The 25,076-nt window shown below is 35.9% G+C and overlaps 1 protein-coding gene across 1 annotated transcript in view; it reads right to left on the bottom strand.

Annotated features, from left to right (window-relative positions):
• Positions 1–2,421: 2,421 nt before the first annotated feature.
• The window catches only part of GC (GC vitamin D binding protein), a 34,875-nt gene continuing 12,220 nt past the window's right edge, over positions 2,422–25,076 (bottom strand). The window contains exons 4-13 of the mRNA XM_008540986.2: positions 22,990–23,201; positions 21,697–21,829; positions 21,292–21,386; positions 17,880–18,009; positions 16,424–16,626; positions 15,542–15,671; positions 14,981–15,078; positions 12,897–13,029; positions 6,773–6,827; positions 2,422–2,597 (exon numbers count right to left, since the gene is read on the bottom strand). Coding sequence (XP_008539208.1) covers positions 6,798–6,827; positions 12,897–13,029; positions 14,981–15,078; positions 15,542–15,671; positions 16,424–16,626; positions 17,880–18,009; positions 21,292–21,386; positions 21,697–21,829; positions 22,990–23,201 — 1,164 coding nt within the window. The 3' untranslated portion in view covers positions 2,422–2,597; positions 6,773–6,797. The remainder of the gene's footprint in view (positions 2,598–6,772; positions 6,828–12,896; positions 13,030–14,980; positions 15,079–15,541; positions 15,672–16,423; positions 16,627–17,879; positions 18,010–21,291; positions 21,387–21,696; positions 21,830–22,989; positions 23,202–25,076) is intronic.

Below are 25,076 nucleotides of genomic sequence, written 5' to 3'. Positions count from 1 at the left end.
AAAACACAGGAAGTTAGTACTGCAACTTGAAATACTTTAAATCTTGTAGAGGACAACAAAAATAACAGGTCTGTGTAATGGTTAAATTTTATGTATCCATTTGGCTAGGCCATGCTGCTCATTTGTTTGGTCAATCATTAGCCTAGTGGTTGCTCTAAAAACATTTCGTAGGTGTGATTAACATCTACCATCAGCTGACTTTAAGTAAAGGAGATTACCCTTAATGATGCATGTGGATCTCATCCAATCAGTTGAAGGCCTTAAAAGCAAAAGCTGAGGTTTCCCAGAGAAGAAGAGTTCTACCTTAAAACAGTAGCATACAAACCCTGTGTGAGTTTCCAGACTGTTGGCCTGCCTTACGGCCTTCGGACTTGTCAGCTCCACAATCGTGTAAGACAATTTCTTAAAATAAATCTCTCCATCTCTTTCTCTCTCTTAATAATTCTATTTCCTTGGAGAACCCTGACTGGTACAGTTTGTAAGTGTCAATCTTGGAAACAAAGTAGAGTTTTGTTTGTTTCTATCATGGTGAGGACCCAGGTTTTTGGACGAAGGAGACATGGAAGGTATGAAAAATTGAAGACTACTTATACAAGAGATATTAACTAGTAAAATCAGCTATGGTTGAGAGTACATGAAAATTCAAAAGCATCTCAAATGTTGGGAAGAACTTAGGAAGTAAGCACAAATTTTGGCAATATCTTCTCAAAAGATCTCTGCTTCCTATAAAATGGAACACATATGCACAATTATGCATATAAAATTTAAAGCTCTTATACTAAAATGGCAGAGTATTTGGGTCAGCAATTCTTAATATAAAAAAGTGGTGAAAGGTGTTAAGAGTTTGCAGGAAAACATATTTAGGGGAACCGTGAAAACACTGCTTCAACCAATCATGTATTTATTGAATGTTTAGTGACAAAAAACATCAGTTCTTCCTAGTCAGGCATAAAAATACTTGACCAAAATGGATCAGTTTGTAGTAGTTAGTGAACAATTTGTAAATGTAATTTCTCAAGAACAGAGCAGAATTTTCCAAAACTAATTTCACAGAGCAATAATTCTGGGCAATATCCAGAGGAAAAGGGGGTAGTGGTTAAATTCAGGAAACACTAAATTGTGTACAGTAAATTGCAGCTCTACAAGGGAGATATGCTATATTGTGTCTCCAAGACTAATTTGATCAGGAAACACATTCTTTAAACATGCCCATTCATCTTGCACGACAGGCTGGGAATGAAAGCGAAGTCTCTGTTTTGCTCTTTACTGACTCTGTCAACCCTGGGCCACTCGTTTGCCTTTACAGAGTCTCCTTTTCCTCATATTTTTGTCAGTGATATTTATGTCTCAGAGGTGGTTTTGAAGCTTTGGCAAGGTAATTTTGGAGGGGAAAAAGAGCTTTAAAAAGCCTAAAATGCTGTCTAAATATGTAGTGGATAGCTGCTTGTTTCTTTACTTCACAGCATCTGAAGAGCTTCCCTATTTAAGGTGAGTTTCCCATTTTGGAATCTCTGTGGGAGGTCAGACTGCATCTTCTACTACAGAAGATGCAAGGCGGCAGGCATTTTATTTCCCAATTCCTGGCAGCTGAAGTCTTGGGCTCTTGACCTTGATTTAGTTAATAAAATGCTGGGACTTGGAATCTTAAGGAATAACTAGGGATGATTTTGCTTAATGTGGCCCCAGTTACATTTGCTGTAAAATGTGCCTCATCTCTACCTTATAACTCTACCTCTGCTATGTGATGAATTCAAATTCCTTGAGGCAATTGAAAATAAATATAGAAGGTTTCCCTTGGCTTGTATTGGCTTGAGAGGTATTTAATCTGAAAATACGATCTTTCTTTCAAAGCAAAACATGTTGAGTTAAAATACCTTTATTTTCCCTGGGAAAAGAAAGCACAGAGAGAGACTATCCTACATAGTGTATATAGGGGTAAATTTAATTAAGCTAAAATCGTGATGTTTTCAGAACTTTGACTCAAAGTGCTCTGAAGAGTCATCTTTAGCAAAAATAAACTTGTTCAGGTCACAAAGATTTTCTTTTTGCAAGGCAGATATTGTCTAATTAATGCCATATGACTTGTAGCTGGGAGCAAGAATTTATTCTTAGGAGGTTCCTTTTCTCTCTCTCTCTCTCTTTTTTTTTTTTTTAAGAAGTGAGCTATCTTAGGCTCTTTGTGGTGGAAGCTGGCTAACTTTTCCTTAATGGCACCTATTAAGCCAGAGAAGCAATCAAGGAATGGAGCTTAGTGTGCTGGGAATTGTAGAGTGGATGCTTAATGTTGTGAATCTTTTAGACACAGCAGAGTTCTAGAAAAAAGCAGGGGCTTGTGAGGTTGAAACTGCCTACTGTAGTATCTTTGTGAAAAATCACAGGAACAGGGCTGAAGAGCAACGTTGTAAATCATCCTCAGTAGCATTTATGGTTTGCATTATATTTCAGTTTATTTCGATACCAAATCATCATACTTATCATTGTATTAAGATATTGTAGGTGATAAAAAGCAGGAGTATCCTAGTTGTCTCCCCAGGAGCTCTGAGTTTACTCAGGTTAAGTCATCAGATGTCATTCCCAGGGTGATTCCAGGTCTAGTTCTATGAGAATAATGGAAATAGGTGTTAGAAAAGTAGAGTTCATGGATAACAATCATAATACTGCTCAACAGATTCATATAAGATCAAGTTATTTTTATGTTTAAAGATTAAGGGGCTGGCCCCGTGGCCGAGTGGTTAAGTTCGTGCGCTCTGCTGCAGGCGGCCCAGTGTTTCATTGGTTCGAATCCTGGGTGCAGACGTGGCACTGCTCATCAAACCACGCTGAGGCAGCGTCCCACATGCCACAACTAGAAGGACCCACAACGAAGAATATACAACTATGTACCGGGGGGCTTTGAAAAAGGAAAAAAATAAAATCTTTAAAAAAAAAAAAAGATCAATCTGTCTAGGGCTAGCCCCGGTGGCCTAGTGGTTAAGTTTGGTGTGCTCCGCTTCAGTGGCCTGGGTTTGGTTCCCAGGTGCCGACCTACATCACTGGTCTGTCAGTGGCCAGGCCGTGGTGGCAGCTCACATACAAAAAGAGGAAGATTGGCGGCAGATGTTAGCTCAGGGTGAAACTTCCTCAGTAAAAAAAAAAAAAAAAAAAAAAAAAAGATAAACCTGTGTAACATGACCTATACATCCACTATGGCTCACCTGACGGGTCCAAAATAAAAAACACAAGAAATTCCCCAAACCTGCATATAAAGTCATCACTGTTGTTATGCCAAGGTGCATCCTACAGTTTTTTTTTTCTTTGAACTGATGTATGTAACTTTCTGAGAATTGTAGAATGTGAGAATGAACAATCCCTGCCAGAGCAAAAGTAGCAACCAATTACACGTGAGACTCCCAACCGTGGGATGGAGATAATAGCTCAGTAGTTGTTATTTTAGTGAAACACAGAGTGGGTTTTTTTTTTCCTAGTGAGGAAGATTGTCGCTGAGCTAACATCTGTGCCAATCTTCCTCTATTTTGTATGTGGGATGCCACCACAGCGTGGCTTGATGAGCAGTGTGTAGGTCTGCATCCAGGATCTGAGCCCACAGACCCTGGACTGCCGAAGCAGAGTGTGCAAACCTAAACACCACGCCACAGGGCTGGCCCCAGCACTGTTTATATGAAGTCATCTTCTACTTGGTAATGAAGCAAATGTGTCTCCTCTTTGATGTTTTTTTCCTCTCTTTTCCAAAACACTACAGCAGAATTATATTTGCACAATTCTCTTTGCACAGTGTAAGAAATTCCATCTTTCATTGTCTTCAGTGCATTTATGCCTTGGAATGAGGATGAGATGGGAGACACGTCTGTGCTTCCCTACTCGTGTTTCTCTTGTAGTATAAGCACCTGGCTGTGCTGAGTGTGATTCTAGTAGTGTTTTCTATCCAACTTGATTCTGCAGGCTGAGCCAACTTCTTTATCTGTTAGCCACCCAGGGAACACTAATTCTTTCAAAAGCTGAAGGAAAAAAAGACAGCTGGCTTTGTGAGATTATTAAGAGACAGTAATTTCCTCTCCAATGGGGCATGCAAATGTGGCCATGATCCATTTTGGTGCTTGAAGAAAGAAATGGATCAAGGAGACCAATAACTGTCAAGACGACAACTCAGATTTATAATAAGACTTTAGTTAAGAATGAAATACCATCAAACTGTTGATGGAAGACATGAATTGTAGGGGTACCTAAGGATGGGAACACCTTGAGACAAAGGCTTCAGCTTCTACAACTTGTTCAAATTTCTTTGAAAATAAATACATAGCAAGCCAAAGTTGTTTTAATAGTTCTAGGAAGTGCTTCACAGTAAACGGTATGTGCCACTTCTGCCACTGGAGAGCTTACCTTTTAGAGTAAGAGAAAAATCATAGAAGAAAATGGATATATTCTAGAGAAATTTAAAATATGATAAAAAGACTAGCCTATCTGGGGAAAAAGTTCTCACTACGTAGACTGGAATCATTAAATCAAGTCCTGGATCCAGAGCAGCTCCTGACTGGGACTGTGTTGTTATTGGGCAATGCTGCTGACAATGGAATGAATCCAGAGTTGTCCTATAGAGGTACAGAATTCTCCCTGGAACCCAAGAACCACAATCTGCTAGCTGTGTTCTGGAAACCTAATAAAACATTTAGGTTGTGGCATCCTTTCTGGATATCAAGTGTCCTAGTCCTACAATCTTGTGAGCAAGGTATAACTTGCTCTTTCAAAGCCACATGACTATTCATAATATAACAGTGTTGGTAGCCCTTTATCATTGCAGATTGTGATTATAATAAAGAGGCAGTGGATAAAATTGAGATCAAAAGAGTAAATGCATGGTGTTGAAATCTATGGAAGGAATATGTGAGTGATTTTTTAGGGCTTCCTTCCAGACAATCAACATGTTTGGGTGGCTAATTAGGTGATGGAGAAATTGAAGGACTAATTAAAGGCCAAAGACAAATGTTGACTAATACAGGAGAAATGATAAAAATTTCTATAGAAGATGAAGATAATGACTATGAACCAGAAAATGTCAGTATATTGGAATCTTCATTAATCTGTCACTGAAAAAAACTGAGTTCACCTATTAACTTAGCATTAGAAGTATTTCTGAAAATTGTTAGGTTAAAAAAAAGCTTACTCCATCAAATTAGTATTGCTTCCCCCTTTATTAGGATAACCCTCTTCTAATTCAATTTGTGCTCCCAGAGCCTGAAAGAATCTACGTGAGACACCCAGAAAATGCACTCTGAGTTGCTAAAGAGTAACATAGTCCAGTGAAAACAAACTCGAAGGCAAAGTTATCACATAGCTTTCCAAATAACCTTAATTCTAATTAAAGCTTAAGGTATCTTGAAGGATGGGAGGTGAGGTAACTGCTGTGTATTGGAATTTTACCTATATGGAGATTACATGACAGTTGAGATATAGGAAGACTAGATTAATTTAAATAAGGAAATAGGAATAGCTTAGCAGAGACCAGATATTATTTTTAACTCTAGAATACTTACATTGCAAGTAACTTGGCTTTTAATTTTTTTTGAAGTATAATTGACATATTAGTTTCAGGTGTGACAATTTTTCCCCCAGAAATTATTCAAGGAACTTACTTTCCCTTTAGGACATAATAGCTACATGCCAAAGCATGAGAATATATAGGCAAGGAAACTTGCTTTAGTTTAGGCTCATGTTGTTAGTAGTAGTTGAAGCAGCAGCAACGTTACAAGTATTACTGCTACTGTTTTCTAGGCATTTTATATACACCATCATCTCACTTAATCATTACAACAAAGCTGAGAGGTAGACATTGTAACTTTCTTGTTATGGAACTAACTGAACTCTAGGGATAAATAACTTGCTCAAATTCACAAAGATAGCTGGAGTGGGGATTCTAATCCAGATTGGGTGATTCCAAAAATGAGTTTCCTTGACCCACCCCCATTGTTCTGCCTCTCAGTGTTAATTTTCTTTCTTCCTGTTTCAGTTAATTCAAATAGTTGATAGTTGAAAGCTTGAATATAGTGAAATGATTTAATTTCATTAGTCAATGGCTTTTGCTTCCATATTATTTTGTGGAAAGTTGTCAATAAATCAGAAAAATAAAAATTTTACATCACTGAAAAGCCTCAGTTCAATTAAGATCTGAGATAAACCAAAATCATTGTTTTTGTCACTTTTAAATCGTAGAAGTAATATCTTTAAAATGAATACAATTAAATCTGGAGAGAAAATGTTTTTGAAATGTGCAGAGTTGAGGTCACCTTAAGTTTAAGTTCTGTCTAAACTATTTCATGTTCTTAATATCTTCCTCAGGCATTTTTAAATGGGTGAAAAGGTAATATCTGAAAGAAGCAAATGGTAATATTTCAATAGTTTTGCTTCAATTTGAAGAATGACTCTTTCCTCCTAAGAACACTGCTGGGGTCTCTTTAAGACTTGATGGATTCTGTCTTTAAACTCATTTCTTTTTTCTATTGTATGCATCAGAAGCCCTGAAATGGTCTCTATCTCAGATGTGAGGTTATAATGAATACAGTACCAGGCTGGGGACTTGGATTCTAAGCCTAGATGTGTTAGAAGTTGGTTGTGTATACTCGTGTAAACTCCTTGACTTTTCCAGATACTTAATATTCTAATCTGTAAAATGAGTTTCCATAGACAATGTTAGAATAAATAATTTGGAAGTCTCCTTTCCATTCTATGATTTTTAAAATATATTGTACAAATCTTTGCTGCCTTTAAAAACAATACTTACCTAAGACAATACACATGCATCAAGACTACGGAGAATTTTTCATTTCAGCATCAATCTGAAATGAAAAAAGACTGTTATTTAGTTCACAAAGTATTTTATTTGTAGACTACTATCATGCAGAAGTTACATCAAAATCTGAACCCTGTTTAGAGGAAATGATTTTTGTCAAAATGCAGTTCTGTATTAAACTTTTTATTGGCCATCCTTCATATTCGTTTTCACTATCCCTGCCCTTGAAGAGTTTACAGTGTTCTAGGAAAAGCAGACAAGGAAAAAAAATGACAGTAGTTAATGTGTTAATTATTGGGTGTACATAGACTATAAAGGGACAACAGAAGAGCCTGAGTGCCAGGGAAGGATTCCCAGAGGTGATGTCTAAATTGAATCCGGAAGCTTGATGAAAGATACAGCCAGATTACGGAGTGAGGATACGGCAATCCAGGATGAGTCATTATGTGCAAAAACCTTGAGGTAAGAGCAAGTTTAATGTACTTGAAAAACTGCAAGTAGTTTGGGAGAACCAAAGCAGGAGGAACAAGTAGAGATCAGACTGGAGAGGAAATCAAAGGTCCAAACTCTCTTTTGATTTGAAAAAAAAAGAAAAAACAAAAAAAAGGACTTCAATTTAGAAGCAATGGAGAAGAATTAGAAGAATATGTTAACCATTTTGTCTTTTACAAAGGTTATTTTGACATCAGTTTAGAGACAGGATTGGATGTGAGGCACTGGATGATGACTGGAGACCAATTGAGAGGTAACAACCCAGGTAAAAGATTGCCTAAATTTAAGTACCACTAATGTAGAAGAAGGTAGATGGGGAAATTGAGAGGTATTGAGGAGTTAGAATTGATAGTATCTGGAACTTGAATGTGTATGGAAAAAGGAGAAATCAAGGATCACTGTTTTTATCTTGGACAATGGGTTAATGGTAGTGATGTTCGTAAATTTAGGAAATACAAAAGGAGGTTTTAAGGGGAAGATTTTGGGCATGTTGTTTGAATTTCTTGTGGAACAAGAGAGCCCCATAAACAGTTGGATAAAAAGTTTGGGACTGAGGGAAGAGATCCTGGCTGGAGATAGAGATTTGGAGATTAAAAGCATGTCCATGGATGAGAACGCTTGGAGAAAATGTAGTGTCATGAAAAGTGAAAAAGACCCAGGAGAAAACTCTGGAAAACACAGAAATCTAAGGAATGGCTGGAGGAAGAGAACAATGTGAAACAGCACAAGAAGGGAAGAATCATTGAAGGACAAAAAGTAGAATATAATACCACAGATGACAAAGAAATTGTTTCAAGAAGGAAGGAATGATTGTGGGTATGAGGTGTTTTGTGGAGAAGGCTGGTAAGATAAGGACTGAAAAATGTTTATTAGATTTAGCAAGAAGGAGATTGTCAGTGTGACCTTGTCATTAGTGGTGTGGTACCACCAGAAGCCTTACTGCAAAGAGTTGAGGAATTAACAGTACGTGTAAGGAAGGAGAGTGCATACTACTCTTTCAAGAATCTTGGCTGTAAGGGGAGAAGAAAGAAAAATAGCTAGAGAAAAATAGCTGATAGGCAAAAATGTCTTATTTTTTTAAGGTAAGGAGATAAGTATCTTTAAATTAGACAGAGCTAGTAAAAAGGAAATGTTGAAGCAAAAGAAGAGTATAAATAAGGGAGGAAGATTCCAAGGAAGCGGGATGAAGGGAATTCAGGGTGACACTACTGACCTGGTATCATTTTTGCTATCTGAACAATAATTTTGGATTTTCAACCAATAGTTAACAGTCTTTTGCTATCAATACTTTGCTTTTTTTATTAGCTAAATTAGGGCTGAATTCTGACAATGAGATGGAGTGAGAATGACAGATTCATACGGAATAAATTTATACAGAGGTCACATGATGTTAGGAAAATCATCTCATTCAACTCGTCTGTAAAAGGAGAATTAAAATGGTACTTAACATTTAGAATTGCTTTAGTTTATTCTATAAACACATACATATAAGGGTGTTAATATTCTACTTAACATATAGTAATGGCTTAATAAATGCTGGTTATGATATTAAGAATCATAAAATCCAGTTATATTGAGAGAGATAAAAACTACAGTGGAGATGCCAGTTTTTCTTGAAGTATGAGAGACAAAGAAAGAAGGGGAGGGACGAGGTGATAAAAGAGGAGGAGAGAGAGTCAGTCTCCTTTTTGCCCAGCTCCCTCTTGGCTATTTGCATTCATCTCTATGTTTTCAAGATTTTAATGATCAACTCCAGCATATAACAGTGGCTTTCTGAATACTTGGGGAAATTATAGTTGATGCCCACTCCCACTCTGTTAGGACATCTTAGAGGAAGCATAGTAAGGAGTTCTCAGAAGAGTGAATAGGGATGCCCGGCCTGAATGATGATGAAGAGAAAAAAAATTTCAAGTCAAACTTTGCAACTGTAAGTTTTTCTGCAGTCACCGAGCCTCTATGGAATTGAAAAAACCAAACCAGTTCTGAGAGTGCCATGGTAAAGCCAAAAGAAAATTATTGATTATTCTATTTCCTGGTCATTTCAAGATCAGGGTGAGAGTGAGGGTAGATCACCACATAATGAAATGCTAGCATGGTTCAGAAGCTTTGCCACTCTTCCAGCAGCTGTGCCAAGTATATTTAGAATGACAGAGAGAGACAGAGAGATCCTTGGATGTAAATGACTTGGAGTGAATATAATGGATGGGCATTACTTTTTAAGGTAAAAGCTGTTAGATCTCCTTGTCCTATATTTGCTTGATGATAAATTATAATCCAGATTTTATAGGATAAGTGGGACAAATATTCATACTAAGCATTGAGAATGAAAGTGAATGCAGTTCTACCAGATTTTGCCCTAACATGAAGTCAGAAAGTAGAGGTGAGCTGGTTTACCTCGCTATGAAATCAATGTAGAAAGACAATCAAAAAGGCTAATAGAATCAGCAGAGGGTCTAATCTCCGAGTGCCCTAAAGAATCAAATGTGCACAAGTATCTCGACAACTCCATTCCTCTCCCGCTGTAGCAATTACTGGAAGATTGGCTACTCAGCAGCAGCACGGCTGTGAATTTACTGGTTGTAAAGCAAGAAAATAGAAAGTTACAAACCTGCCTTCTCACCATTGTAGTTGAAAATAACAAAGTTTTTAAATGGTGATATGTTATAATGAAAAATATACTGCAAAGCAACTCAAAGAAATGAAAAGTAACAGGCTTGAAGGTAGCAGGGGTTTTTGTGCATAAAGCTGTTTGTCTTGTATGATGTCAAAAGGAAAGGGTGTAGCTGGAGAAACATAACAAAGGGGTTGTGGAACTGTTTTACAAAGGTGATATTTTTGAGAGGATGTAAAAAAAAGTTAGACTTTTGTTCTTAATGACTAAATTAGACCCGCAAAGCAAATGCTGCTGGCAGAAAATAATTTCTGGGTAAGATGATTTTATTTTTGTGGGATCAAGCAACCTAAATTCAGCTGTTATATTACCAAAAGCAAATTGGTAGTAAAGGGAGGAACTACTCAGTTGAATTGTTTTATGTTAAATGTTTTAATCCTGATAATGACCCAAACACTCTAATACTTCAGCTCTTCCAGTTTTTATGTTTAGAACTTTAGCTGGTTTGAATTTTGATAAAAGATAAACATGATATATTTCTCAGCAGAATTTAAACAATAGCCATTTATTTTATTGAACTCATTTCATCTGGAATTCTGACTTTATAAATTGTTACAAACAAGATTAGCAAATAGGTATGGAACTAGTGTATAAATGTAGAAATTGGCAGAGGAATCAGAATAAAGAAAAATGAACTAAATGGTATGGCTCAGTTTCTCAAACTGATTAAAACTTTTTTAGGCAGTGCACTATACAGTAAAAAATAAACCAAACTTCACTGAATGATTAAGAGAATTGATACAGCCAAAAACTTTAAAAAATACTCTACATAGCCTAATTTAAAAAGTCACTGCAAGTATAACAGAGCTGCTATTGAGAACAGAGAATAGACATTTTCTATTTGGAAAAAACCAGACTAGACTCAGCAGAAATTATGAGGGGGAATATCGTGGCTTAATTTGTAGGAAAGTATTCTCATAAGTGAAGCTACCTGGCAATGAAATAGGCTACCTCTAGAAGAAAATAAATTGACTACAGGTATTTATATGGAGGCTGAAAGATCTCTGGAAGGAATTAACTGAGTGAAAAATTACATTAGATGATCTTTATAGTCTTTTGACCACATTTAAATTTTTGTGATTTTTTTTAAAGTTAGGTTCTTGGATATTTTCAAAAATGCTGTAATAGGATAATAAATAATAGAAATAGAATAGAAAAATAATAGACTAATAAAATGAAACAAGGCTTTGTTGCTTTCGTGGTTTAATGGATAAAAACTCATGTGAATTCTTAGAGGGCGGGGGAGGTTCTTTAACTTATAGAAAAGGACTTCTAAATTAGCATTTAATTATTAGCCTAAGTGGTATTGCCTTTTATATTACAGTTCTTTTATATACAAAAAATTATGGATCAAAAATGTATCATAAATGCTTCTTCCCCAACACATGACAAAATAAACAATAATAAAATCCAGTCAAAGAAGTCTCGGCCACCACCAGCATAGGGAAAGGATACAACTTAATATCAGAAAGAAGTGGGCAAAGGAAGAAAATATTTTGATATGGCATAGAGTTGTTCTTAACCCTGACTCACTATTCCAGAAATGGAATGGGTAAGACAACAAAATTCTTGGAATTGCATTAATATCTCCAAATAAGCAGTAAGGTAGAATGAAGAATTGTCCTTATGTTTGACTCTTCTAAATAATTGTGATGATGGTTGGAGAGTTACAGGTCAGATGGAGGATCTGAACAAATGGGCTGAATATATCCCCAAAAGGCCAGCAAAACATCTCCCCATTGAGTAGGATAGATACTGACTGGGTGGACAAAATGCTGATATGGGATATATAACAAAATCATAGAGACAGCAGAGATCAAGTCTACTAATGATGGACCCACACAGTCTAAACTAGGCTCTCCTCCCCTCCTTCACACCTTCAGTCTACACAAAGATAGAACATGAAGTACCAGCCTCATACTGTGGTTTATAAGAGAAAACCAATAGGCTCAGATGTGGTAAAAGGGATATACTAATTCACCTACTATCAGAAAATAAAAGGTCTGGCTGGAACTGCCTGTCTTATGCACAAGGTAAAAAAATAAATTATCTGGCAACTATGCAATACACTTAAGAGAGAGAGAGTAAGATAGGAGGAGGAGGGAAGGGGAAGAGAAATGGGAGAGAGGAGGACAGAGAAGTTGGGGAGCAGGGAGGTGGGAAACAGAATGAGGGGAAGATGGGACCTGGAGAGAAGGGAGAATCACATTTAAAGAAAGATGAACCCAAGAACCAACAAATTAAAAGAAGTGGTGGGGGAAATTGGAAAATATGAATTCTAATTTCTTTATCTTTCAGAGTTGGAAACCAATTGATAGAGTCTAAAAGGGAAACTTGCAATTAAAAATGACTCCAACATTTTAATATTAATCTTTTTTTAACTTTTAGAAAATAACTGTTATCGTAAAGAAACATTTGTGTGACCTTTAGTAATGAAGTTGCATTTCTTTTTATGTTAAAACAAAATTTAATAATTTTTACAATTAAGATAGAAGATACGGTATTCACTTTTCTAAAAGTATCTATTATCAATCTACCTACTAATACCTATATACACACATATGCATATATGAAATAAAATTTTCACAAAATATTTACTCACTATGTGAGATGAACTAATATTTCTAATATATTCTTATTTTTCTCTTTCATTTAAAACTGTTAATAGGTTACAATCTGCAGTTTGAAAAACACTGCACTATACTTTGCTGCCTGTATTCACAGTTTTGTTTCTTAAAAGTGTAAAATTTCATAAGTTTTGTAACTGTCTTAATTTGCTTTTAAATTAGCATAACATGGAAACAGTCATTTTTCTTACTTTCATTGTAAAGACAACAAAGTTATTAATAACACCAGGAAGTCTGCCACATGCTGGCATTTCAATAACAAGAAAGAAATGAGTAAGTTCTTGAAACATCGAGCAGTGATAAGTGGAGGGTCAAATTTTCTCACCTCAGAATCACAGTAGAGTGGAGGTGAGTTTATGGAACAGCACTTGGAGGCAAAGTCTGAGCGCTTGCCAACTAGCTCTTCGAGTTCCGTGGCTGCAGCATCAGGCAATTTTGCTCGTAATCGCTCTGCCAGTCTGAAAGAGAATTTTTTAAAATAAGATTTTACTAAATGTACTTTATAAACATTTGTAATGCAACATGAGAGTTGCTTCAGATCTTTTACAATAGAAAATGAGAACAGAAATATTTGCCCCTCAAGAAAATTCCGTATCTGTGGAATGATTTTTCGTGACTCAATTTGCGATTAGGAAGTAAAATCTACGCCTCTTTTAAGATGGTGGAAGCAAACGTACAAATTGCTGCTGATTTTTATTCCAGTCTTTCTCCTTTCATTCACTCAGTTATATCAACTCGAATGACTTCTATTTTCTCTGACGTTTCATCTTCCCTCGAGTTGTAGATTTCAAGCTCCTTAATGCAGATTTCCATTAGAGGACTTCACGTCGCCATAATGCTTTTTTTCTTCTCTCATATTTTATACAGTTTTCCCCCTCAGTTTGCCTACTTCTCAGCTAGATGGGCTGGAAAACACTGAAACAAGGTCAGGAATCTTTGGCTCTTGTTTTTAGCTCTACTCTTAACCAGCTCTCCATCTCACTTTCAAGATGGTGCTAGGACTTGAATTCTCTTGATTCTTTCCAAGTTTGAATTATGATCTTGGTAACTCTCTACCCTCATAATGGACAACTCAGCCTGGTTTTATGACTTTCTCCAAGAATACTTGCCAGCCCAGTAATAGGCAATGGGAGGTAGAAGAGACCCGAATTTAACTGGAGTTGGAGTTGGCAAAGGTAGATGCTGGGAAGTGACAAGCGGGAAAGGGGAACCAGTTTGCTCATAAAGGCGTTAAGGAAATGAGTGGGTCCGGAGGGGAGAGAAAGCTAGTCATACCAGAAGGAACTCAGAGGATGGGGCGGGGGAAGGGGGGATGAGATTTAAGATACTTGGACTCAATAATCTCAATCTTCTTTAATTTTATAACCCTAAATGTCAATTCTACTACATTGACATTTTTAATGTATTGAGATTATACAAATTATCACTCAACTGCCCCCTGCGATCCTGGAGTTCAAAACTGTTGGCAGAGAACTTAGTCTTGCATTATCTGTTTAATATTATTCTATACTGCCTCCATAATGGCCTATTAATTATACAATTAATTTTCTGATAACCGGAAAATAACTATTTTGAACTTAGGCTTTCACAGTTTTTCATTTTCTTTTAGAGCTTTGTTAAGGTAGACTCCATGGGGGTCATTGAAAGAGATGTCCTGGTTTGGGGATTCTTTAGAATCGTCTTTTTGTGCAGTTCTATTTGTGATTACTTGAGGCTTATATTGTTCAAGATCATTTGAAATGGGTCTAAGAAATTCACTTAGCGAAGTTGAGAATGACATGGTCTTCTCAACATTTTCCAGGAACCTGGTAAGACTTCTTTCATTATTATGGCCTATTACTTTAGTGTTAACACCTATTTATAAAGAAATGCTTTCTTCTTTTACTTGAGAAAAATGACCATTGTACAACACGATTGATTTAACCTTTCTATTTCCAATTTATAGAGAATACGTGTTGGCGATAGGTGATACTACACTTTTCTGGAAGTTTGGGTTGTCTTGTTAGATAATGTGTTGTGAAGTTAGAGAACATTTTTTGGCAGTTTTATAATTTCTCAGTTATGTACAGTGACATCTACAGATAGCTTTGGGGTAAGAATGTTGGTAGAGTATGAGCTAATTTTGTCTTTTTGAATCAAGTCCCCGCAGATGTTGTAATTTATATTTTTGTGGCTGTATTCTAATTGACCTCTTATCAGATATACGTGACATTTTTTTTCCCCAGAAAAGAACTATTTCTTCTCACACAGATATTAGATTCTGACTACTTTTAAAAACTTGCTTAATTACACCTTCTTTTTTTATTACCCCCTTAGCACATCTTAAGTTTTCAATTATGCTTTCAAATCACAATACCAGGCTGAAATTATTGATAAATTTGGAGGAAACAACCAGAATAAGTCCCTTACTTTTTCTTGTACTCAGTAAATGTGTTTTCTGAATAATCTGCACATAGTTCTTGTCCCTTGCCGATGAAAGAGGATAGTTCCTTCTTCAGTTGAGGGCCCTGTAAGAAAAAATAATTTCATAACAAAATTATTTGTCTTAAAACACTGTTCCAGGAGGTGTTAAATCAGAATTCCTTGTAATGTATCAGCATGAATGTTTATTATCTACACCAGATATTGGCAAACATTTTCTACATAAGGCCAGGTAGTAAATATTTTAGGCTTTGTAAGCTATGTATAGTCTCTGTTGGTACTATTCAACTCTGCCAATATGGCACAAAAGCTGCCATAAACAATGAGTATGAATGTGTTCCAATGAAATTTTGTGAATACTGAAATGAATTTCCTAATTTTCATGTGTCATGAAATATTCTTTTTTTTAAAAATCAGTTAAAAATGTAAGATCATTCTTAGCCAACAGGCCATGCAAACACAGCCACCGGGCCAGATCTGGCCCGTGAGCTGCAGTTTGCCAACCCTTGATCTACACCAGGTTGGTAAAGAAAATGTAGCAAATTGTACCTTAGCATTCAAACAGGCGGTAGAGTCTTCAGAGTGGCAGCATTCATCAAGGTTTTTCAGGGTTGAGTCAAGTATTTTACTGAGGAATACTTCTGGAATATGAGTCCTCGCACTTAGTTCAAATATGTACCTGGCATGAGAGAGAAGGAAGGTAACACTTTAACCTGCGTAGATTTGTGTATACATGTCATGTTTTGAAATTTGACATCTATTATAAAGGCCGAACACCTGGCTTCTGCATCCTAAGTAAAAATAAAAGATTCAGCTAAAACTGACTCTAAATCAACAGTTTTAGATTGAAAACAAGATTCTCATTGAAATGCAAGTTAATGGTTGCTTTGAAGCTATCGTTACTAGTTAATACTGAATTAAAACTGTGTATTATATATACATCTGTATATATTACACATAAACATGTCAAATGCATATGAAACGGTCCTTTGTGCAACTATAATACAATGAACCCCAAACAAAGCATCAAGTAGGGACCTTAAGTGGCTTTCTGTAAAAGTTGATTTGTGTAAATTCTTCCATCTTATCCTGTTGCTGTCTATGCATTTATAAAAACAATGAGTGTTTAGACAAATGTAAATAAGAATTTCAGTCTAAATTCAGCTCTCTAATATTGGTAATTTACTTTTCTGATCTGTTAATTCAACCTATTTGTGCAATATTTTTACACCATGAGTATGCATATACTTATATTTTACTCGTAATCTATGCGTACTCATGGTGTATGCAACCCATGGTATATTTTAGTTCCTTTGTAGTTGGATGAAAACAGATAAAGACTTATCATTTCTTTCCATTTAATTTGTCATTTAATGCTAGCAAATATTGATACTGTTAAGAAAAAGATTTACTGGGATCAACTCTACTTACTGATCGATGGGTTTGGTATTTCCTTTATCACAAACATCTTTATTTGTGGGCAACTCAACGTCTGGAAGCTCAGGTGATTGGGCAGCTGGCATGAAGTAAGTGCACACAAAAACATCCATGGGTGTTTTCTCTTGACAACAGTCATGAAACTTAGAATTCTTTGTGGATAACTTGTCACAGATTTTTAGGGAGTATTCAGGTAGCTGCAAAAGCAATCGTGAGTTTGTACATTGTTAGTTTTCTAGTTGGTCTCATTATTAAGCTCACATGTGAGGGGATGGACTGTAATTAGTTTTCGGGTGGTGAACATGATGTAATCTACACAGAATTCAAAATATATTATAATGTACATCCAAAAATAAATAAATGAAGAAAAAACCCAAAAAAACAACCCCCCCCCAAAAAAAAACAAAACAAAAAAAAATAAGGAAGGCTTACATACACTTACAAACCCTGGCATGGTGTACATAAAAGTCAGTGGGAACGCTCTTAGAAAGTAAATTGGTAAAATATTTCTGGAGGGCAATTTGTCAAGATGTGCTAATAGCCTTAAAATGTACAATTTGACTTCTAAGAATTTATTCTCAGAAAATAATTATGGGTGAAGGGAAGATTTAGCCATGAGGGCAGCATCGCTTAAAATATTGAAAAACTGAAACAACCTAAATGATAGAGGATTGGTTAAAAATATGGTACATCTATGTAGGTAGGTGCAGTGCATGCAACAGATATATAATCCCACTTAGCCACTGTAAGTCAGGTTATAGAAAAACACCTATTAACACAGATGTGTATTCTTAATGGAAAAAGACCAGGCAACACAACATATCAGTTTCTAAAGAGGTCCACAGACTTGGAGTGACCCTGATCCAAAGCAACTGCTCAAATTCATATCTACTTGAAAGGATTACGTAAATGAAAAATGGTTAAAAAGGTTGAGATGACCATCGAGTTATAACAGGTAAGATAAAAAATATTAGTAACTTCTAATAGTATAATGGTTGCAATATTGTCTGATAGAACTTTGTGATGTTGAAATGATCTGTATCTGTACTGTCCAATGCTATTGAGCATTTGAAATGTGGCTAGTGTTTCTGAAGAACTGAAGTTTAAATTTTATTTACGTTTAACTAATTATTATTAAACTTGACCATATATTGCTAGTGGCTGCTGTTTTAGGCTGTGCAGGTAGGGTAAGGTCTTGGGAATCAGATAATCTTGTTCTTGTTTTGTGTGTGGACTTTGCCACTTACTAGTTGTGTGACTTCAAATTATTGATCCCAAATTATCGATCCTCCCAAATTACCTATTTGCTCAACTGTAAAATGGAGCTACCAATATATTTAAATGTGACAGGATACAGGTGAGGATTAGTTGAGATGATGCATGTAAAAAGCAGCATAGAAAGAGTGCCTGCCACTCAGCACATGGCACATGATGGTGATGCTTCCCTTACCTCCTTGGCCATGCAGTCCTCAGAGGTAGACTCACAGCACTTGGAGAGGATTGTGGTAATATCTTCAGCTAGTGGCAAAACATCCTCCAGATCAGCAGTAGGCACTTTTTGGGCTAATTTTATAAGATGGCTAAACAGTTAAAAATGAATTGTTAGCTTACCCTTATTCTCAGTTTTTCTGGTTTCATTATGAAATTACAGTCTGGAGGAATAATACTGTAGTTTCAACTCTTTGTCCTCAACAACTGCCTGTGATGGGTCCTATGCACTGAAGCCACTATTTAAAATTCAGTCATCACTAATGAATCTTTTCGTATTTTCTGTACTGGCCAGATCTACATAGTTGAAGGATGCCTTTAAAATCTTAGATCTAAAACAGCAATAAAGACAGCACTAACATCTCTATATTATATGTAACACCAATGTTGTGTTTTTGTGGCCCCTCTAATCTTCTTAAAAATGTTTTTATAAATTCATTTAGAAACTACAGATAAAAGAAATAATGAAGACCAACAGCCCTAGAGCAGAGTTAATAAATTTTGATGTTATATAACCCTGAAGTATTTTATAAGATTTGCAAGTTATTAAGTATTTTATAAGGGATTATGCTCTGCTGTATTATTCACATATTTGTCTTTTTCATTTACTATATCAGGAATATGTTCTGGAGTGTTAAATATTCTTTTTAAATTGTGACAAAGCACATGATATTGTTTGCCGTCTTAACTATTTTTAAGTGTATAGTTCATTAAGGTTAAATATATTCATATGGTTGTAAAACAGGTCTCTAGAATTTTTCATCTCGCAAAACTGAAACACTACACCCATTAAACACTGATTGTCTCCCCCAACCCTCAGCCATTGGCAGCCATTTTTACTTTCTGTTTCTATGATTTTGACTACTTTAGGTACTCTGTATGAGTGAAATCATACAGTATTTGTCCTTTTGTGACTGCTTATTTTGCTTAGCACAATGTCTTCAATGTTCATCCATAGTGTAGCATGTGACAGTATTTTTTTAAGGCCAGATAATATTCTATTGTATATATACACCACTTTCTTTACCCATTCATCTTTCAGTGGACATGTGAGTTGATTCCACCTCTTGGCTGTTATGAATAATGCCTTATTTAAGATAAATGTGCAAATATATCTTTGAGATCTTGATCTCTGGATATGTATGTATTTAAGTTTTTGAGGAACATCCATACTTTTTTTGTTAATGGCTGCACCATTTTACATTCCCATCAACAGTGCACAAGGATTCCAATTTCTCCACATCCTCGCCAACACTAGTTTTTTCTGTTCTTTTGGTAGTGGCTATCCTAATGGGTGTGAGATGATATCTCGTTATGGTTTTGGTTTGCATTTCTCTTATGATTAGTGATGTTGAGCATCTTTTCATATGCTACTTGGCCATTTATGTGTCTTTTTTGGAGAACTGTCTATTCAATTCTTTTTAATTGAGGTTTTTTTTTGTTGTTGTTGAGTTGTAGAACTTCCTTATACAGTCTGGATATTAAACCCTTGTTAGATATATGACTTGCAAATGTTATATCCCATTCTGTGGGTTGCCCTTTCATTCAGTTGACTGTTTCCTTTAATGCACCAAAATTTAAGTCTGATGTAGTCCCATTTGTCTATTTTTTGCTCTTGTTGTCCATGCTTTGGTGTCATTTCCAAGAAATCATTGCCAAGTCCAGCGTCCTGAAGCTTTTCCCCTATGTTTTCTTCTAGGAGTTCATAGTTTTAGGCTTTATGTTTAGGTCTTTAATCCATTTTGAATTAATTAATATGATGTAAAGTAAGGGCTCAACTTCATTTTTTTGCAGGTGGATATCTAATTTTCCTAGCACCATTTGTTGAAGAGACTGTCCTTTCCCCATTGTGTAGTCTTGGCACTCTTGCCAAAAATCTTTTGGCCAAATACATAAGGGTTTATTTCTGACCTCTCTATTCTGTTCCACTGATCTATCTCTTTTCATGCTAGTGCCACAGTGTCTTGATTACAGTTGCTTTGTAGTATGTTTTGCAATGAGGAAGTGTGAGGCTTATCACTTTGTTCTTTTTTGAGTTTGTTTTGCCTATACAGAGACCCTTGATGTTCCATGTGAATTTTAGGATTTTTTTCTTCTATTTTTGCAAAAAAGTGCCATTGGGCTATTGGTAGAAATTGCATTGAATCTGGATTGCTTTGGATAGTCTGGACATTTTAACAGTATTAATTCTTCTAATCCATGAGCATGGAATGTCTTTCTATTTATATGTTCTTTGATTTCTTTTAGCAGTGTTTTGTAGTTTTCATTAAATATTCTTTTACGATATACTTATAATAAACTACATGGCATTGTTTCATATGGATATACCATAATTGATTTAAGTATGCTCTATTCTAGTGACATTTAGGAGTCCCTAACTTTTTCATATTTAAAAACAATATTTTTAGCTAAATCTTTGTTCACACTCAATACTATTTCCTTGGATCAAATTCCTGGACACCAACGCCAGTATAAATTAATAATTAAGATATAAAGCCACCTGTAAGATATATAATATGTGTGTGTATATTTACATATATATATTATAAATTCCTATGTTGTACTTGCCAACTATACTATCTTAATGTAAAAGGAAAACTAAAGGGAGTCTACAGAAAATGCATTTAGTATTTGAGCAGTTCTAATGGAAGATTATTTTTAAAGGACTCACAAAAGTAGTTTCTATTCCCATTAGGGAATTTTAGCATGAAATAGATTCTTTCATCACCATTAGAGGAAAAAAGCTTGTGGATCAGTGTAAAAAGAAAAGAGACTGTAAATACTGAAAATATAAAGCTAGCAAATCTAGTTGTCTGAGACATGAGAGAAGTGTAAACCTAGAAACTGTCAAAATTAAAATATAGAGTTAACAGTAGCCATACAAAAATCAAAATGAAGGTTACAAATAAAGTAGCTAAGTAATTAGAATAAATTCATGAAGCTTAAGGGTTATGTACTACATAGCACAAAGCTTCAGATAACAAATAAGAATTCAGGAAGTTTCATCCCAAGAAAAAAGTGGGCAAAGCAAATAAGAGGTGATGAAAAAAAACGGTTTATTTTTGCTTTTGTGTTTGCAGTATATGGTAATATGAATATTGAGGAAACAATTTCTAGTGGTCTACCAGTTTTCCCATATGAGTATATAGAAAATGTCGATTAAAAGCAAATCTCATGTTTTACACATAGCCTTTTTCCTTATTCACATTTTGTGTAGAGAAGAGAAAGAACCGGACCATATTTTTGAGGATTATTGGAGCCTAAGACTATAGTCTATATCTTCTATTACAAACATTTTCTTAGAGAATCATATTATTGTGGATGGATAGTACAGAATCAAACAGCTAAACATGCAGGTGGTGCTTCATCTTTACCTGAGCCTTGATTTCTCCTTCCCATAAGCAGCATATTGTGAGCAGAGTCTATTTGACATAATGGTGAGAAGTGATAAATGCTTAGTCTGGAGTCTCTAGAAAAAAAGTGAGAATCTCATTAGATAGTCAAGAGCCATTGAAAGCAGTGTGCAGGATGGCAGAAAGAGACTGTTATCATGATTTTTATTGTTGATCACTAGAAAATTGAATTCTGACTAAAGGAACTTATTGATATTTCTTTCCCAGAGGTGATTATGTTTATTTTTCCAATTGACAAAATGCAAAAGAGGCATTTTAGAAACTTTTACTGATTCCACAATCTCAACTTCTACCATTATTTAAAAGGAATGGCATTAATAGAAGAAAAAAAAATAGAACATGGCTATGTAATAAAATGACACCTACCTCTTTCAAAAAGCACACTGTTGGGCTTGGTGAGGTACAGCAGGACCCTACCATAGAGAGATAACTCTTGGTGTAACCGACTAAAAGTGGCAGAGGAGCTTGTCCATAATTAATGGAGTATTCATACATAAATCTGTGGGGGGAAAAAGCAGGATTGGTCAAAACATTTGCAGGACACAATCTACTTTTTCCTAAGGATTTTGATGGAGAAAGGATGCATGTTACATTAGTTTATGGTTTTAATATCTGAAAAGCACTAGGGATTTAGAGAAAGGGTTATAATACTAGTCACTTTTAATCAATACTTTTGTTAAAAAAAAATAGGTTGTTTCCTAAATTTCCATGTGGATTACATGAGAAGAGAGTCCATTTGTCCCTTTATTCATTTAGGTACATAGCCTAAATGGTAGCTGCTTATTAATGTTGATAGAACAAATTAGAATGAATGTAATGGATTTACTTTTCATTATGTATCTCAGTTTACTATTCTAGACAATTGCTATGTATAGGCTTACTTATTTGTTGAAATATTTTTAATTTTGGGGAGCACAAGCCCCCTAGGGCCTAAAAGATACTCTGAAATCTTGGGCAAAATCCTCTCTGAAAATATATAGGGAAAGGCAAACTAACCACTTTTTATAAAATCCTGACCTTGATTTCATGCTTCTAAAGCCAGTTTGAATGACATTGCTTTTGACTTGTGTGTATTGCCTTATTATAAATAGGTTTTTAAATTTTGTTCATTTTTTATGATCTTCCAAGACTAATATAATCAATATATAATCTGACGTCTCATGAATGTTAAACAACAAGAAGGTCAAAGTAATATGTTTACTTATATGGTATAATGTATCACATTGACAACCATTTCTGGGGATATACCGTAGGAACAAAAACTATCTTTTATACTTTACTGGAATTAAAATGTGCACAGCAGTAAAACAATTTCTATCAGATGGAGTAGGCAAGGATCCCTAGCATACGGGGAATCACAAATCTGTCAAATATTTGAAAATGTCATGTGGACAGGGATCCAACTGATTCTGCTTCAGATAACAGAACGAGGATGAGTAGGTGGAGTTTAGGAAAATTGATTTCATCTGTCTGAGAAAGGCTTTTACAACAATCAGCACTGACAGAGAGGTGGGCTGTCTTGGGTGACAGTCAAATTCTTGTTATTGGAAATTGTCCACGTTGCTGTAGAAGAGGAGTTTGTGTATAGTAGGAAGGTAGGTTAGACATGTTTCTGATAGTTTATGTCCTGACGTTTTACTTATGATGAAAGCAGCTTACTGCTCAGCAAATCCCTTGGGATCTTTCCTGAATGCCTCACAGATTTCTTCATTTGTTGGCTCTACATAGGTTGGAAATTCTTGTGGCTGGTGCTTCAGGGCAGCCATACAGAGTTTCCTTTCGAGGCCCTCTTTGGTACAGCACTCAGGAGTTCCTGGGTGCACTGGAAATGGGGAGTCACTTTCACAGGACTTCACAGACAATGCTGAGGTCTAGAATGAGAGAAGAAAAACAAGTAAACTCATATATATGCAAGTTTCCAGGCTGTAGTTCTCCATTCAGTAGAACATCTTAGTCTTAAATTTTAAAATTCTCATTAGTAACAAACTGTCCTTGCCAAAAGCTCCGCGAGATGAGATGATTTGTCAGCATGACAAGTTGCATAATTATACTTATAGGCAAGTACAGGGTCTTACGTTAACAAATGACTCAGTAGGACTAAAATAGAACCTTCATTAACAAATGGACTGTGTTTGATTGCAGCTATTAGAGGTTTTATTTTCCAGCTCAATGTTTCTCCATGAGGGTATTAACATCTCTGAGGATGAGGGACGTCATTTGAAAAAGCTCCACTGGTGATTCTAGTATGATCTCCCACCTGTTTTCTGCTGCAGATACTCCACTGAGAATGAAGACTTCCCTCTGCCCTCTTTTGCTCCCTTTGTTAAATGAGCAGACTCTTAGTTCTTGACTGCTTTGGTCTTCTGCATTGGTTTGCGTTCTCTTGCCCAATGGTTCTTGAGCCTGCTTTTGCATCAGAATCATAGTGTGTAAAAATAGGAAATACCTGGACTGCAGCATAGAAATTCTGATTCAGTAGATCAAAGATGAGGCTTAAGGCCCTGTTTTTTCTTTTTTTTTTAAAAAAAGATTGCCACCTGAGCTAACAACTGTTGCCAACCTTTTTTTTTTTCTGCTTTTTTACTCCCCAGATCCCCCCAGTATATAGTTGTATATTTTAGTTGTGGGTCCTTCCAGTTGTGGCATGTGGGACGCCGCCTCACCGTGGCCTGATGAGCGGTGCCATCTCCACGCCCAGGAACTGAACCGACAAAACTCTGGGCCTCCGAAGTGGAGCATGCGAACTTAACCACTCGGCCACGGGGCCGGCCCCAAGGCCCTGTTTTTTCCAAAGCCCAAAGATTTATTCTCATGTGCAACACGATTTGAAAACCACTGGTGCAACTTAATTTACTGCCCATGTGTGGGTAGACCAAGCCCGTGGTAAGGGCACCACCGAAGCAATTGTAGCAACAAAATGTTCTTTTTGGAAAGGATTTGATATTTGGAATAAAAATGTAGAATAGAAATAATCATCATGGAAAAAATTATTTTGGAATTTACGTGGGAAAAAGTACTTTGACATCCTTACACTTATTTTACAAGTTGGTCATCTTTTTAAGGCCAAACTTCTAAAGGACTTTGCTATCAGTGAAGGAAAGCAACATGATGAATTAACTGTTTATGTAAACCGAAAGTAAATGTCTTCTCATCCTCTCCCACGTCTACCTTCCGTCAGACTTTCAGAACTCAGGGATTCTTAGGAACTTTCTTTTTATCCTCCTCTCTCTTTTCATTGAATCTTCTTTGTCTCTCTATTTCTTTCCCTGGCAGCTTTCCTGTTTTTCCCTTTTTATTACCTACTTTCAAATAAAGAGGTTTAGAAATAAAAAGTGTCAACACATTTTTTTTCTTTTTCTGCTTTATCTCCCCAAACCCCCCTGTACGCAGTTGTATATCTTAGTTGCAGGTCCTTCTAGTTGTCAACACATTTTAAAAAAATGCTTTGAACAAGCAGGGAAAAGAGGAAGGTGTTACGTAAGAAACGTCAACGCCGTCTCTCTTCTCATGATCTGTCTCTACTATCTCTGGTCAAGGGATGGGTTAGCAAATATATGAAGTACAATGGAGATAAAACAAAAATGTGTTGTGTTATTTTGATTGTGGTTGGTAGTTTGCTTGTTAAGGTGGTGCAGAAGTTCAGGTTGAAATAATGGGTATTTATGGAGTTGGTGGTGGGAGAAAATGATTATAAAATTTTTAGAAAGTAGATAAGGGCTAGATATAGCAATTAATGGGTAAGAATA

This window comes from Equus przewalskii, chromosome 3 (genome assembly GCF_037783145.1).
Source record: "Equus przewalskii isolate Varuska chromosome 3, EquPr2, whole genome shotgun sequence".
NCBI classification, from domain to species: domain Eukaryota; kingdom Metazoa; phylum Chordata; class Mammalia; order Perissodactyla; family Equidae; genus Equus; species Equus przewalskii.
The sequence above is the reverse complement of the archived record's forward strand: the minus strand, read 5'-3'. Positions and strand labels throughout refer to the sequence as shown.